Below are 17,851 nucleotides of genomic sequence, written 5' to 3'. Positions count from 1 at the left end.
ATATACCATGTGCCTCCCTGAATATTTTCACACTTATTATCTCGTTCTATCTCTAACACGGATCTACAAATTGCATGCTGTTAGTTCTAGATTTACATTAGAATGTACTGAGAGCTTAGCGTAAGTATTCAAGATCCCATATCAATACATAAGACAAATCCTATTCAGAATTATTTAGAAAATGATGCTGGAATGATATCATATAATAATAATTTAAATAAATTTTTAAAAATAAATGATACTCTGCTGGAGTGACTTGTAACTCATGAGGCCACAGTCCTGGCAAAGCCATCTCAAGATTTTATTATTTTTATTTTGTTTGAGAAGGAGGGGAAAAGAAGAAACTGACAGAGACATGGAGAAAGAGAGGGACAGAGATTCTCCCACCCACTGATTCATATGTCCAAATGCGCAAATGGCCAGAGCTAAGCCAAGGTCAAGCCAGGAGCTGGAAGCTACTCTGGTTTTCCCATTCAAGTAGGTGGTAGGGACCTTCTTGAGTTATCACTCTGCCTTATAGCATCAGCAATGGCAGAAGCCAGAAGCTCATGTCAAACTCAAATAACCAGGTATAGAATATGGGCATCTTAATTATAAGGCCTTGGAATGTTTAATCCTTATTACAGCTATATCTCATCATACATCAGTTTGTCCTAAAAAGTTAAGCATGAACGAGTGTCAATTCTCTATGTTTATCTCCAATTGCATTATGATTTTAAAGATACTTATGCTCATTAAGTTTTGTTCCCCAAAATTATAATTTTGTTTTCACTCTTTTGAAACCACTAATGATATTTTCATCAGAGGGATAAAGGAAAATTAGCAATTTTTTTGACTACCACCACTAAACTTAGGAATCCTGTTTACTCAATATTCACAATCAATTACTGTCTAAATACCAATTTGAATGTATTTTACTTTGTAAAACATGAAATCACATTTGCATTATTTAAGAGAATATTCACAAATAGAATTAAGACACAGTTGTATATTAGGTGGCAAAACAAAAGTTCGAATTTGTTGTGATCTGCAAGGCTAGATATTTGGGCCATTATGTTCTTAAAGATCCACTTGCTGAAAAATTTAGCATTCTTTGATCTTCTCTGTTTACCAGAAATGACTTTAACCTTGGCCTTTGTTCCATAGTTCTTTTTTAATGAGTTGAAAAGAAGCTACTGGGTCATTAAAGAGAGTTGGTTTTTTATTCCCCAAATGGCATGAGTAGTTCTCTGAATTATCTGATGGCAAGAAATTCTATTACTTGAAACTAAAGCTCACCGTAGGCCTAGAACATAAACTCCTCAAGCTACATAAGGAATAGCTGTTCCATTTGTCAGTATTTTGCTGACAGTGAATAAATTTCCTACGACTGTTCTAACAATTGTAACACAAAATATCATGGCTTACAACAACAAAAGTGCTTTCCCTTACAAATGTGAATGACAGAAGTCCAAAGTCAGTGCTAAGAACCTAAAATCAAGGTGTCAGTAGGGACAATTGCTTCTGCATTTTCCAGGAGAAAATCTATTGATTCCATGTTTCTTACATGTTCCAGGCATTGCTGGCCTTCTTGACTTGTGCCTGAATACTCCAAGCTCTGCTTTGTCTGTGACATAATCTCCTATCTCCTTGTTCTAAAGTCTTCTTATTACTAGTACTCGTCCTGTAGGCAATGCCCAGCCCAGTTCCTTGATCAAGCACATAAAGTCCCTTTGACTATGTAAGGTACCATTCAGATGTTGCCCACATTAGGAGAGGGCATCTTGGGCCCAGTACAATGGCCTGGTGGCTAAAGTTCTCACCTTGCACATGCTGGGATACCATGGGGGGTGCCTTGTCTAATCCTGTCAGCCCTGCTTCCCATCCAGCTCCCTGTGTGTAGCCTGGAAAAGCAGTCGAGGATGGCACAAAGCCTTGGAATTCAGCCTGCACATGGGAAACCCGGAAGAGGCTCTTGGCTCCTGGCTTCAGACCAGCTCAGTTTTGGCCATTGCGGTCACTCGGGGAGTGAATCAATGGACAGAAGATCTTCCTCTCTGTCTTTCCTTCTCCGTATATCTGACTCTCCAATAAAAATAAATACATCTTTTTTTTAAAGGAGGCATCTTTAGTAGGTGGATTTAGAGATTATATTCAACCTTCTAAACATAGAATCATTCAAAATAGGGAAATTAATGAAAGTAATTTTTCTCTTAGTGATTAAGTGAAAACGGGGTGGTGTTTATGCTTCTCTGAAGCCTCCCACATCACAATCACCCTTACTGCCTGCTGGAGCTCCTGTAATGAACCTGAAATTCACTCTGTCATTCATGCTGCCTCCTCATTCTTTTTTGAAGATGAAGTTGAAGGGAACTCTGTGGCCGTGTCATTCATAGAAAACAGTGGAGTGAATGGGGGTTTGATTACGTGTAATTTTGGCATCCTGAATCAATAAGAAAATGTAAAAGCAAATGAAAAGAGAAAAAGTAAAGGAAGAAACATTTGGACTGAGATAGGATAAGAAAGGGAAAAGTGTGATGACCTTAGAATTGTACCTAAGAAACAAGTTCTGTTGTCTTAAAAAGCACTGACGAAGTGAGTGGAATTGACTCTGCAAATTCTAGTGTTTAAATATTTAGAATATTGTCCTATCAAAAGTTTAATCCTGTTGCTGGTCCTCATGATTGGAATATATTAATTTGTTGGACATACTCTTGTCGATATCTCCTCATTTAATACTGAGATCAAAAGGAAACATGTGGCTTCACAGCTGACCGATTCACTCTGCTATGTGTTATGTTTTTTCTCAAACTTCCTACAAGGAAACTAAAATAAAAGGCTTGAGGTAGCTGTGGTGTGGCTAATAGAAGCAGAAATGAAATTTTGTTATGTTCTGTGCTTTGGCTTGCATCCTAGATTTGAGAACTTACTGGAAAGTTGGCCACCAGCTGTTTTTTGTATCTGCTTTCCTATCTCCCTACCTCCAGACTGAAATTTCCTGCAAAAAATACCAGGGCTCCGCAGAGCTAAACAATTTGCTAAAAATACTCTTCCATCACCCTGACCCTTTTCACCTGAGACAAACTCTACGGGGTAACAAAATAAAGAATTGATTTTTCATCACCTTTATTACAAGATAAATGCTGAGAAATGCAGTCAGAAAGCTTAGCTTAAAAAACAAGTCGGAGAAATCTTTGTAGGTTTATTTTGATGTGTGTTTTAAACATGTAACTGAGAAGCCAGGAAAATATAGTTGTCTTCTCTAAAGATCCTTTCATCTCATTCTGCCTGCAGCAGTTGGTACTGAATGTAACACTTTTAATAAACACATTGCTATTTTCAATTCAGTGAGGCTATGACTTATTACACAAATGTGTATATACTTATACATATGTATGAACAAAATGTCAATTCTCCAGTTTTAGTAAAATCTTAAGAAATAAAATGTTCTTCAGCCTTCATCCTAAGGAGTACAAAGTGTTACTAAAAACATGCAGTGATTGTAAGAACCGTAACGGTTATTCAAACAAAAAATTAAAAACTTTATAGTCATTCCTTTTCATTGACACACACTATAAGTAACTACATTCTTCAATATATCAATGAAAGAAAGTCTATGTGTAAAAGAAAACAAATCAAGAGTAAACTATATCTGAGAAATAATGAAGAAAATATGTACTCATAACAACTGGGTTGCAGAAGAGACAATGGATGTGTAATCTTTGTCAACTAGGAGTGTACAATTACTAGATTTTTTTGATATTACATGTGGCAGAAACTCTTCAAGAAAAGAAATTCATTGAAACTCTGGTTGCTTAGCAACCACGACCCTTGGGAATAAGTGCTTTTGTTTTTCTTTTTCTTTTTAAAAATCCTGTTGTGGTTCACTGAATATACCAGAGTTGCTGTGAGTCTCCATATGGAATTCTGCAAAAATATCAGTTGAGAAGTTGTCACTACCATGTGGTAGGAAAAATGCAGTAAATTTGGGGGAAATCAATTCTTAGGCTTGATAGGTCAATTCTTTATCCTCTCTTAGAGGATAGGATGAAATTCTGTAATCTTTTTCAGTTGTCAATAGATTGGATAAGTATATCTTACTTGCTTTATATATATGCTTGTTAACCTCTTAATAGCCATGCTGCAAAAGTCCAAAGACACACGTACTCTTGTTAACTGCTAGTTGACAGACGAAGAGTTCACCCATTAACATTGAAATCACTGTTTGCCAAAGCTGTGGTTCACAGGTGCTGAGGGACGGGTGATGCTAAAGCGGTAATGATGCGTACTTTGAAGCAGCAAAATATTTTTTCTGTGAGTGTGAAGACATCCGCAGCTGTGGCAAAACAACACTCTAATAAGATGTTGGTGTGTGTTTCCCGCCCCCCCCCCCACAATAGCACAGAAAGAAGGAAGAGCATCAGAGAGGCTCCTGGGAATCCCCAGGGGATATATAAATGTCCTTCGGCCACAGCCACACCATACCTGCTCACCTGCCGCTGCTGACATGTATTCAGGCACCATGCCGTTTCTTGGCTATCCTGCAGCTTGTGGTGCCTCGTCCTACCCCCCACATTGTTACATTCCGGTAACGTCTTCTGCTGCTCTTTCTTCCAATGAAGTAAGCCCTGCCTTTGGACTCTGCTTACCCAGTAGCTGTCAAGGGAATCTCTGGCTCCTAGATCACTGCCAGGAATCCTACTGTGAAGCACCAAGCTGCAACTCTCCAAGCTGTGAACCTACGCCCTGCACAGCAAGCTGTGATCTATCCAACTCCCGTGGGTCCTGCAACCCACCATCAGCGGGCCCAGTCATCACGGCCTGTGAAATCACCAACAGCAAACCCAGCCCAAGCTGCAACCCAGGCATTAATGCTAAAGGGTATGTATCCAGCTGCGACACACGAGCTCAGTGTGCATCCAAAGCCTGCCAGACACTTCACCATGACTCGAACTGCTTCGGGCAATTTAGCAGCTCACACAAGAGTCTCCTGCCTCGAAATTACTGCAGACTGGGTAGTTTGGGGTTTAGAGCATACCAAAATCTTGGCTTCATCCCCAGTGGCTTCTCACCATCATGCTCTTTTGCTAGCAGCTATCAACCCCAATGCTACTTAACGAGTAAATGCCGGTATCCAAGTTATGGGTTTACAAGCTGCCGACCTCTGAACTATTCATTTGGAAACTTCCGGTCCCTGAGCTGTATACCCAGTACGTTTCCACCACTGAGATATTTATGCAGTGGGAGCAGACCTCTGAATTGTTATTGACCAACGTACAGAATTCATAGGAGCTGGAAATTGCTCAACGGGTGGGGGGCACACTCTACTGTCATTCTGTCAATTTTCTTATGCATCTCAACAACTACAGCACATTAGACTGATATACAACTCCAGGTCTTGTTCACCAAAACCATTACCACCAGCCAGCTTTTATCTGATTGCTTTGCTAATACTCTCTAGTAAGCTCTGTGGACGACCAGTCCTGTGGGTATTTCTGAAGTTACAGCGTACTCAACTGAAGAGACTCCACATGACACGCAAGCATTATTAGCCTTCTTACTGTGGGCATCATTGTTACTTGCTTACCATTATGATCATCAGCTCCCTTTGCTTGGTAGATGGGGACACCTTGTTTTGAGTGCTTACTTCAGTTCTTTCAGTAGGTCTTATTTTCTAATCAATAGTTTTGTCAGCTACCTAAGGAGAATCTTACTGTTCCTGTACTAAGAGATAACATTATCTTAAACATAATGAACTGTGCTATTTATTCCTTGCTAAACTGATTGAAGCCAAATGCAAATGACAAAGGCTGTCTGGAACTCAAAAACAGAAGACTTCAGCTAATGTCTCAATGAAGGCATCAGACGCAGAATTGACTGGCAACTGACTCTTGCTCACACTGCATGGGATAAACTTTGGAAGAAGATGAAACATAAATTATTTGCTGCAAAAATGATAAAATACTCTTGTAGATACGTCATGGTTAGTCTATCCCTGCTAGATTGCTACATTCTGGTTTTGGAAACATGCCTAGTTCTTGGATAGTAAACGCATTTCTACCTGAAAAACAATGGTTTTCTTTGTGCTTTGTTTTCACACTCAATCTAGTTAACCCATGTGCTGAACTGTATGCATAACTGTTGAAACATTATTTCTTCATTTAGCTTATAATCTAAATTTAAAAATAAGAAGGTAGAAGAAGGCCACAGTTTTTCTTACAATGTTCCCACATCGTTTGCTTTCCTTTTGATTTTACTTTTTAAACAAGTCAATGTAATTTGCATAAAAAACTCAAAGAGAATGATAACATTCCCCTTGTGCATCTTTTCTTTCTTCTCTCCCACCCTCCCTATTTCCCCCTTTCTCTCTCTCTGTCTCCTTCTCTCTCTCTCCCTCTCTCTCGGATAACTTTGAGATGCTGTTTTACATTTACAGGATATGAAAGGAATCCCAGGGTTTTTTGTCTTGTTTTGTTCTGTTTGCAAAGCACACTGATTGTATTTCCCTTCGGAATTGATATTGACATGAAAATTAGTGAAACATTTGTACAATGAGTCAGTTGAATAAAATGCGTGTGATGCATTAAATTTATGTATGTTTCTGAGCAGTATGTGTAATTATTGGTGTTGTAGGTGAAGACTGACAGTTGAATAGATTCAATAGATTCAATTGTGAACTCCTCCACAAGTTCCCATCCAAAAATGGAAATAAAGCCATCTATCTTAGGGTTAAAAATAACATACTACATATGCTACACCTTGTGGTAAGTAAAAAACTAATATTTAAAGGCAAATTAAAATAGCTCCTGATGATGAAAGTATAAATGCAGAATAGAAGATTGTGAAAGGATCACCAAAATAGAGTTAATAAGCAAAATTATAGTTTACAAAGTTGGCAAACGCAGTTGGTACTTTAGTTGTGCATTCAGTAGGCTTTTTGTGCACAAGAGAGTCTTCTGAAGAAATATCAATGCACTGCTTATGTTTCAACCAGCCTGGGCACCATCAAGTCACTCCTTCAAGCATTCATTCCATTTTCAGAGCACTGTATCTGCTGAAAATGTTTGCCTTGTATTGAGACAAATGTCACTGTCCTTGGCAGTCATCCACTTCCATATAGGGCCATTTCAATTCCTTTAAAATAAGAAAATCGTTTTAGTATTTGAAAATAAGTTTTGTGTGATTCAGGTGACAATGGTGCAATGCAAACTAAATATGAATTGTTTCTGTTTGCGAAATTTAAAGGAGAAATGTTTTAGAATCATGGAGTAGAAGTCTTTAGGGACTACAAAATTTGCAGATTCTAGGGAAGACCCTGAGCACAGCTGGTTCAACTGCAATGCTGGGATACCCCATTTCATATCTCAGTGCTTGGCTCAAGTCCCAGTGACTTTACACTAATTTCAGTTTCTTGCCTGCATGTGTCCTAGAAACAGTAGATAATATTTCAAGTACATCAGTCCCTATTGACCGTTGCGACATGTGCATGGATTCTCAGGCACCTGGTCCAAGCAAAATCTGGGTGCCTGGGAATTTGGGGAAAATGGACAAGAATGGAGGGGAAGCTCTTCCTCTCTCTCTTTCTCTCTCTCTCTTACTCACTCTCACACTCTCTCACTGTCTTCATCTCTATTTCTCTGCACTCTTTTTCAAATAGATAAAAATAAACTTAAAAAAAAAAAAGAGCAGATCCTGGGCACAGCATGCAGCCTAGTGTCTAAAGCCCTCACATTACATGTGCCTGGATCCCATATGGATGCCAGTTTGTATCTGGCTACTCCACCTCTCTTCCAGCTTCATGTTTCTGGTCTAGGAAGGCAGTCAAGGATGGAACAAAGCCTAGGGAAGCTGCACCCATGTGGAAGACCTAGAAGAAGCTTCTAACTCTTGACTTTAGATTGGTTCACCTCCAGCCATTGTGGCTACTTGGGGATCGAACTGGCAGATGAAAGATCTTCTCTGTCTCTCTTTCTCTCTGTATATCTGCCTTTCCAACAAACAAACTTAAAAAAAAAAGTAAAGAACTTATTTTCAAGTAGTATAGAGTAATAGAGTAATGCATGGAAACAAACATAATACTATCCCAACAATTTTAAGAATAAGGTAAGGCCAGTGCCAGTGCCTAATGGCTAAAGACCTTACCTCGCATTTGCCAGAATCCCATATGGGCACTGGTTCATGTCCTGGCTGTTCCACTTCCCTTCCAGCTCCCTGCTTGTGGCATGGGAAAGCAGTAGAGGATGGTCCAAAGCCTTTGGACCCTGTACTGATGCAGGAGACCCAGAACAAGATCTTGCCTTCAGATTTGCTCAAATCCAGCCATTGCAACCACTTTGGGAGTAAATCAGCGGCTGGAATATCTTTCTCTGTCTCTCCTCTCTGTATATCTGCCTTTCCAATAAAAACAAATAAATCTTTAAAATAAAAAAGAATAATTTTAGAGCTTCTGGTAAAGGAAGGTAGATGACTTATAACTCTAAGGATAAGGGAGTACTTCGTCTAAGAACTGGCACTGGAGTGATTGTTGAACAATGAATGACTAGAGACTGAGAAAAGGAGGGTGGGATGGTAAAAACATTTGAAAAGAGCTGTGATCAAGTGAGGCAAACAAAGCACATGGGTATAGACATAGATATAAATATAGATATAACCAACTGTGTGGGTTTAGTTCTAATTGGAAAAATCAGATATACAGAAAGGAGAGGAGACAGAGAGAAAGAGCTTTTGCCTGATGGTTTACTCACCAAGTGGTCACAATGGTCATAGATGAGGTAATCCAAAGCGAGGAGCCAGAAGCTTCTTCTGGGTCTCGCATGTGGGTACAGGGCCCGGACTTTGGGGCATCCTCAATTGTTTTCACTGGCCAAGAGCATGGGGTTGGATGGGAAGCAAGAACACCAGGACTAGAACTGGAATCTTGGTGCTTTCAAGGCGAGGACTTTAGTCACTAGGCTACCATGCTGGGCCTGAGTAGACATTATTTTAAATGAGAATGAACTAATAAACAATAGTTATTAAATGAAAAGCTTCTGAATATAGTAAAATAAAATTAAATTTCTGCTTATAATATAAAATCTCATCTAGTAATTAAAATAAAGCAAAATGGCGCATAAGGGTGGGAGTGATAGGGCGCAGGAAAACTTTCCATATTCCTACTGGATTTTTCCTGTAAGCATTAGAAAAAAGTAAGAAAAAGCTGTGTAAAATTACTGAAAAAAAAAACACATTGATACATTGTCATATATATTCCATTGTACTATAGTCATAGAATAATGGTAATGCATTGATATCTGTATACTTCATTACCAACATATCAATTGTTCTATTGCTAGTTATTAATCTCCTTTGGTGCCTAATTTATGAATTAACTTCAGCGTAGGTTGACAACCTATGAGAAAAATAGTTTATGCAGTGTTTGACGCCATTTGCAACTTCAAGCATCCACTGTGGATCTTGGCATGCGTCTCCTGTCACTGAGTGATGCCATAGATGTGTTACCGAACTGCTTCAGTACTGTTTGAGAACAATGCTAGTGCCAACCAATGGAAAATTATAAATTCAATTGTAATCTAATCATGCTAAGAAATATTTTGTAGTGTGGCTATCCCAGTAGTGTAGCAATTTGCTGCCTATCACATCAGCATCTCATAGGGGTTCTGGTTGGAATCTCCCTGCTCCACTTCCAGTTCAGCTGCTTGTTTATGGCCTGGGAAAGTGGCAGAAGATGGCCTGCGTGCTAGGGGGCTGCCACCTGGGAAAGGAGAAGCTGCTGTATCCTGGCTTTGGACCAGTCCATCTCCAGTCAACACAGCCACCTGGGGAGAGGACTGGTGGCTCAAGATCTGTATCTGTAAAATTGCCTTTTTAAAAAATTTATTTTATTTTCATTACAAAGTCAGCACAACTGCTGGTGCTGCACTGATCCAAAGCTGAAGTCAGGAGCCAGGAACTTCTTCCAGGTCTCCAACATGGGTGCAGCGTCCCAAGGTTTTGGGTCGTCCTCGACTGAGCACATTCCCAGACCCCAAGCAGGGAGCTGGATGGGATGTGGAGCAGCAAGGACATGAAGTGGTACCCATTTGGGATCCTGGTGCATTCAAGGCGAGAACTTCAGCTGCTAGGCCATGGCACCAGGCCCGTGTAACACTGCTTTTGAAATAGATAAATAATCTTAAAAGGAAAGAAATACTTTACAACAATGTTAAAGGTTACATAATTCCATCATCATCGTCCCAGATGAATTAGTATGGTAAAAGTTATATTATGAAACTAAAAGAGTTAGTAAAATATAAAACTCAAGATGACACAACATTGTACGCATAACCAGAAACCCAAAATAAATATTTTGTGTGTTATGTACCATGTTTATACGTAGGTACACACATCATATTTTATGTATATTCATCTGCATATATACCATATTAATATTTCATATCAAATACATAAAAAGTTTAAAATATGCTCTCATATATATGAATATAAACACTATACATATACATGGACACACCTATGCTTCTCTAGAAGAAAAACAACACCATGTCAACAACACCATCATGCAAAACATAATAAAAATGCCGCAGGGGCAATGCAGCACAGTTGGTTAATGAATCACCTGGGACCCCTACTTCTCACATTACAGTGCCTGACGTCCAGTCCTCCTTATGACTGTTCTTCAAATCAGGCCTCCTGTCAATATGCGTGATTGTTCCAGTTGTAAATTCCTGGGCCCCTGAGGGAGACGCGGACATAGTTTCTAGTTCCTGACTTCTGCCTTGTGACTGCTGCTGGAAATGTATACTATTGTAATATTAACAGGAAAATGGAGGCTAGATGACGATGGGGATGGGGGAATCCCTAGACCTACAAAACTGTATCATGGAAAATAATAAAAATCAAAATAATAAATGATAAATCAAAGTAAAAAATGCCATTTTCCACAGTCATGAAAAATTTTAAAAACTATGTTTTCTCATTCTTTCTTTTACACACAGCAAGGAAAGCAGTGCATTGGGGGAAGTACATGTTTACTTACTGTCCAGTGCTATCAATCAAATAAAAATAACCCTGGGATTTATTTAACACACTATATTTAATAAATGATGGATGTCTGTCATCATCTATGTACATGATAGTTTGTGTTTTGATAATTAGTATATATAAAATAAAGTTCAAATGCCAGCAACACTACTACATTGAGCTCGCCATCAAAGGCCTTAATCCACAGTGTTATTGTCATGCTATCTCTTTCTGTCATCATGAAATTCTATTGATGATTACTATCTTTCTGAACACTGCCTCCGTACATAGAATTTTCTTGTGGCTCCATTAAATCTACATGATTCCTAAGACTAAAATGAAAGTTCATAGGTTTTTAAACTTGTTGTTCCACAGACTCATCATACACTGTGTGACTTGAGAAATAAATGACATCTACCAGGAATACTGCAATGAGAAGTAGTCCTACCTGACAGGTCAATTAACCATGTTGTCAGTCCCAACAGAGAGAGAGAATATTTCAGAATCATGTGGCTCTGTGTTTATTCATGAACTGCAGTGTTGCACTGCTCTTGTTACAATTTCCACCATCGCATGCACCTGCTGAAATCATGTTTGCTTCAGAAGTACATCAGAAGTGCAGGTGAATCATTGATCAAATAAGTGTACAAATTGTCTCAGAACTAATAGGATTATCTTTGGTCTTCAACCATTCACTGTGTTCACCTTGCTTGTTCTTTTTATCTGTTAACTTAATCTGATTGACAGCTGGGGCCCAGAACATCAACAAGCTGCCTGTCTACAGCCATGTCACTGACAGATCAGAAGAAAATGGAAACTCAAATCTTGCCTTTGTTCTATGTGCCTTATTGTCTTGAGACCTGAAAGCTCTGGGTGATACTATTATCAAATATTCTCACTTCAGAGTCCTGCACATTTACAAAAGGAGCTATTTAAACACAGGCATTGACCTTGCTTTTATGTACTCAAAAGCATATAATCCTTTACAGTTAAATTATGAATTTTTCAGGTTTATCAATGTAGTGTGTGTGTGTGTGTGTGAGAGAGAGAGAGAGAGAGAGAGAGAAAGAGAGAGAGAGGGAGAATGAAAATATTCTATCCATTCACTGGTTCACAACCACAGTGCCCATGGTAGCAGAGGCTACAGCAAGACCAGGGACTCCACTTAGGTCTCCCATCTGGGTGGCAGATCCTGAAGGAATGAAGGCAGTATACACAATCACCCAGGGTGCTCAAGACAGGAAGCTGAATCAGAAGCAGAATCAGGACTCAAAGGTCAGGCAATCCCTTGTGTAATGTGTGTATGCTAACAGGGGCTTAACACATTGTGCAACAGTTCCCATGCTTGAATTCTGATATTTACTATAGAGAATTTTGCTAAAGCTCCCCCTGCCTGCTGGCTTCAGCCCTGGATGCACAATGGCTGAACCCACACTGATGCAGAATCATGCTTCTGTTATTCCACCACCAGAGCCCTGAAGGATGGCAGAGCCCACAGCCAGGTTCATAGCCTTGCCTACCTGTCTCATACTGCTGGATGCCAGTGCCCCTATGGGACTATGCCCCTCTGAGGCTTTTGCCTCCATGCCTAGGTGACCATGACACCATGCTAATCACTCCCTGGACAATTTGTTCAATTTATCTCTGTGCAAAACATTAGTCATGTTAAAACCGTGGCAAATGAGTCCTTCCAACGCATACCCACTACCTGCTTGCCCAAGGCATGCAGGACCATGTGCACCTGTGACCTGACAAGCACCAACACCACTGTGAAGTGCATATGAAGACTGTGAAGACACACACTGGCTGTACTACTTTGTGTTCTTCCTGTTCTGTGTCAGCAGGAACCTCTTTGTGGTCACGCTCTGGGATGTGCTGACCACACTCTCCTGACTGCAGCACCTGGGCATGTGCACCCTGTTGGAATTCCAGTTCAAGGTATTCATGCATCGATGACTGCTGCTGCTGGGCTACCCGTGTGTGGACTTTGCCCTCAGAACTAAGCTACTTATCTAAACTATTTATCCATGTGTTGGTCCTACTGATTGGGAGCCAGGCTGGTGCTTCTTGTGTCTTTGTGGATTTATGAACGGGGTAACTCTAGTCTGCTTTGCCTAACATAGCCAGTCTTCTCTGGATGTGGTGGGTCTGATGTGGCACACCTCCTTTCCACTTCCTCCCAAGAGCCAGGCCCACAGCACATGACAGTTGGTGCTGTACCAGATCCCATACAGGAAAGAAAAGGGCTGAGATTTTTCTGGAACAGAGACACTTGTCATCATTCCTGTATGCATGCTACAGTGCAGTGACTGCCTCCCTTCAGATGTTGTGTACCCTGGTACAGGTGTCCTGTACAGTCCGTGTCTGTTCAGTCTAGCCACTATGTGACATCCTCCAGTGCAGTTCACACTTGGAGACCCTGGGACATAGAGAGTTAAGCTACCCAAGAGCTTTAGGTGCACATCATAGTGCCACAAAGCTTACTCTTCCCTGGGCCACCTGAATCTTGGTACACCTCCAGACCCCCTCTGTTCCTCTGAGAGGCCCTGAGGCTCCCAAGTTCAGTGAGGCTTTAGAGTCACCTCGATTTGCTTAGGCCAGCAGGGGTCCATATACGTCCCCAGCAGAGGTCTGTCTGTAGGATTCAGGGGAACCAGGGCACCACTGATGGGCAATCTGAAGAGTACCGAGTCAATGCTGGAAGTCTACAGTGTGGATTTTGGGGAACCAGTTCAGATCCTTTCTGGCTTTAGTCTCATTAAAGGATGCCCAGAGCTGCCACTTTCATGTCTTGAGAATCTCACATGTCACAGTTTCCAGAGGTACACCAAGAAGATGCGACCAGCCTCTTTAGAATACTGTGTGTGCAAAGATTGAGTCTCTGAGAGCCAGAGCTTCATGGCTGCCCTGATCCTGTCACTATTAAACTGTTTATGGAATAATAAACAAAATGAGAGGAAGCAAGAAGGACATCCACAGAGAAGGGTGCCCCAATCCCATTTCTCTCCCATGTGGTGGGTATCCTGCTTACCAGGGTCCTATGGCAGTAGGTTATAGACAGGGTTGGGGCAGGTGAGAAATCTACAGGGCTCAGATATCAGACAGTGACACCGGATTCTGATTCTGAACATGACAACTAGGCCAACACGGCTTCACCCCAAAGTATCATCCTACAGAAATGGGGGTGGGTGGGGCTGGGGTGGGTGAGGTTGGCCCCTGTGAACCTGACCTGCCAGGTAGACCATTGGCCAGCAAATATATCAGCATATCTGTGCCAGGAGAGAGACACAGAGAGAGAGCCTCAAGTGGGCAGCATGTACTCTACTGTGTACCTTTTTGATTTGTAGTTGTAGGTACCTTCTTTTCCCGATGTCCCTCTTATGTTCAGCTGGTAGACCACATAAGACACCCATCTGAAAATGCAATGAACAGGAGCCCCACTTTTTCCTGCATGAAATCTTCTGCGCCAAATTATTTTGTTTCAACAAAGATGTATGTGTGTGTGTGCGCGCGTATGGACACTCTGAACCATCAACCCCTTGCTGAGGGCGGTGGGAGTTCAGTATGCCAGCAGGGTTTTGGCTGTACAGTGTTGATCTGAACTCCACAGCCCAGGGAGTGAGGAAGTGCTTGTTCTATGCTGACATGGAGCTGCTCAGTCTCAAGTGCCTGTTAAATTGTTTATGAGATGAACCACTAGCATTAAAGCTATTTTTTTAGTGTTAAAAAAGTATGTTGTCAAAGTTTGTTTTTCTAAATAATAGATACCAAATTCACAGCTTTTTAAAAATGAAATAAACAACAACAATTCTAAGTCCAGAACCAGTAAGACCAAGAGAATATGCATTGTGATGATCATGAATTCTTGGTCAGTGGTTGTGCAAGTGCTAAGAATCAAGTTACACTTTGGAACAAGAACTTCCCCTCTTGTCTAACAATCTGTTTGCTTAGAAACTTTCAAGCTCTTTTCTCTCCAACTGGGAAATAGCCTAGATCTAGATTTTGTGTGAGAAGTGGGTGGAATGTGAATCCTGGGTAAATTTGATACACACACACACATATATATACATGTATATCTGTATATATAGGAATCTACACATATGTGTGTATACACACACATATATATATATTGATTGACACATGCAAGGAAAAACATCAAATATTACTTTGTTCAAGATTTGTATACCACAAGCATGGCAGAGTGATCTGCTGGAGAATCGGGGTTTTAATCCAGAATTGGGCACTTATAGAATGTAAAGTTTAATCCTCTCTGACTTTATGAAGTTAGGGAATTCTGGCAATCCACAATGACAGGACATAAACTGCCCTGGCACAGCACCTAAGGCCGCAGTTCAACATAGACTACTCAGTCTTAAAAATGAAGATGAGGGCCAACGTTTTGTGTATGATCATGCTGGAGTTGGAGGTTCAGGGCCCCGACCTAGTCCTGCTCTAACCATTGAGGCCATTTGGGAAGTGAACCAGCAGATAGAAGATCTCACACGCCCTCTGTTACACTGACTTTCAGATAAATGAATAAATCTCATGAAAAAAAATGAAGATGGAGCTGGCATTGTAATATAATTTGTTAAACCACCGCCAGCCTCACATGTTTAAAAATCCTGGCTGCTTCATTTCCCATCCAGCTTCCTACTAACACACCTAGGAAGACACAGAAGAACTTGGCCCTTCTGCTGCCCACATGGGAGACCAGGATAGAGTTCCTGGCTTCTTGCCTCAGCCTGGCTGTTATGGCTAAAAGGAGGAAGATCTCTCTCTCTCTATTTTTCCTTCCATTTTATTCTGCCTTTTAAATTAATACATCTTTAAGAAATGTGATGAGATGTTCGCACTCAACTAGCTTTACAGTCCTTTCTTTCCTGTTGAAAATGTCATTTAGAATAAGAATCTAAGATACAACAGCTGATTAGGAGAAAGGCAGAACCAGAATCTAGATTCTGTGTCTTCTTCTTCAATGTACTTACAGGATAACCTTTCAATTGCTACTACTTCCTATAAGTAAAGATTTTTCTCATTAGAACTCTGTGGTATCTCTTTTATCACTTACTCCTTTGGCCTCTAGAAAGGAAAAGATGCCTTTAGTTTCAACAAATGTCATAAGAGCATGTTGATTTATGGCCTCCCCCCTCTTTTCCCTGCACAATCTAACCACGTGTGCACAGTCCCACTACTCTCTCCAGTGGGGGAATGTGAAAGATCAGCCTTGCTAAGGATCAAACTGTGCAGTTGTGGGACTGGTTGCCAACACAAACATTTATTTTAGCAGAGGTATTTTCTACATCTTGATGTCTAATAATAATAATGATGATGATGATAATGATAATAATAATAAGGGGGTATAAGGTATCTGTGCCTGCAAGTCATTTCAATTTCTAAACATTTGGAATCCAGTTAATCATAAGGAATACTTTTGCTGAAATCCAGAACCATGCTTCTCAAATGAGTCACACAGCTAACCATTAAAAGAAGATTGTCCACATCCCAATAAACAATTAATTAATATGTGTACCACACAACCAGGGTGTAATTATTTTTAAAGTGTTCATGGCATAAAGCAAATCAGACATGCAATGAAATGTCTCCCATTGTGTTTAGCACACGTAGGAAGTGCATTAACTTGAAATCGGGAAGTATTGGACAGAGTGTACACTTGCTCTGACGTTTTGAAGCCTAATGTCGTGGGGAAAAGACATAGATATTGGAACGGGAAGTGCATGAAGAAAGAACAGCTTATTTTAGATCCAACTGGTACTCCATGTGCACTGTATTTGATGCTCTGAATTGCAAAATGTAAAGAAAATATACCAAGAACAGTATATATCCAGTGTACTTATTACTTTAATTTCAGCTAGGTCATTGCCTGATGATTAGGATAATAGGAATCCTGCAACACATAGACCAAAAGAGTGAGTGGACATGAGTCAAGAATGGCTAATGTCTACAAAGTAATATAAAAAAATAAAAATTAATAAGCTAAAACAATCAAAAATTCAATCTTGGGGCAGGGTTGATCTAGAAGTTAAGTATCTGTTTAGAAAATCCTCATCCCTTTATCGGTGTGTGTAGGTTGAGTCACTCCCAGTTCAGCTTCCTGTTAATGCCAATCCAAAAAGCATAAGTGATAGCTCAAGTGCTTGAGTCCTTGCTACCACGTGAGAGACCAGGGTTCAAGTCCTGGTTCCTCCTTTTGTCTGGTTCACCTCAGTCATCATAGGAATTTAGGCTATTGAGTCTCTCTCTCTCTCTCTCTGCCACTCAGTTGAAGTTGAATAAATAAAATCTATTTTTAAAATTGTATGCAAATTAAAACAAAATATTGAGGAGACAAATTTGTAGAGCTCAGAGATTGTATGATCCATCTTGTATAGACACGGGTTTAAGGAAAATAGTGTGTGATAGGAATGTAAGCGCCTGAACAATTTTTCAAAGAAAAACGTCTGAATTTATATCTACAGAGCTTTTAACCTCAACCTTAAGGCACTTTGCGTCTGCTACCATCATCAGTGAGCAATGAGGGCAGATAGCGAGGAGTGGGGATAAGAGAGAGGACTAGGAAAACAAGAATGGAAGGATTAGGACAACAAAGAGAAGGACAGGGCCCAACATTGCAGCGCAGTGGCTAAATACTCTCCTTGTACCTGACAGGATCCCATGTGGGGATTGGCTTGTGCCCCTGCTGCACCCGTTTCCATCCAGCACACTCTTTGTGGCCTAGAAAAGCAGTGGAAGATGGCCCAAGGTTTTGGAACTCTTACCGACATGGAAGACCCGGAAGAAGCTCCTGGTTCCTGGCTCAAGACCAGCTCATCTGCAGCTGTTGCAGCCACTGGGGAGT

At 40.5% G+C, this 17,851-nt stretch overlaps 1 protein-coding gene across 1 annotated transcript; it reads left to right on the top strand.

Moving 5' to 3' along the window:
- Positions 1–4,486: 4,486 nt before the first annotated feature.
- On the top strand, positions 4,487–5,248 carry LOC121156888 (keratin-associated protein 24-1). The gene has a single exon (XM_040980870.1). The coding sequence runs from the start codon at positions 4,487–4,489 to the stop codon at positions 5,246–5,248; it is 762 nt and encodes a 253-aa protein (XP_040836804.1).
- Positions 5,249–17,851: the final 12,603 nt, after the last annotated feature.

The sequence above is a fragment of the Ochotona curzoniae genome, unplaced genomic scaffold (genome assembly GCF_017591425.1).
Source record: "Ochotona curzoniae isolate NIBS_2020 unplaced genomic scaffold, NIBS_Ocur_1.0 contig_3498, whole genome shotgun sequence".
In the NCBI taxonomy this organism is placed as follows: domain Eukaryota; kingdom Metazoa; phylum Chordata; class Mammalia; order Lagomorpha; family Ochotonidae; genus Ochotona; species Ochotona curzoniae.
Note: the sequence above shows the minus strand (reverse complement) of the source record. Positions and strands in the feature narration are given on the sequence as shown.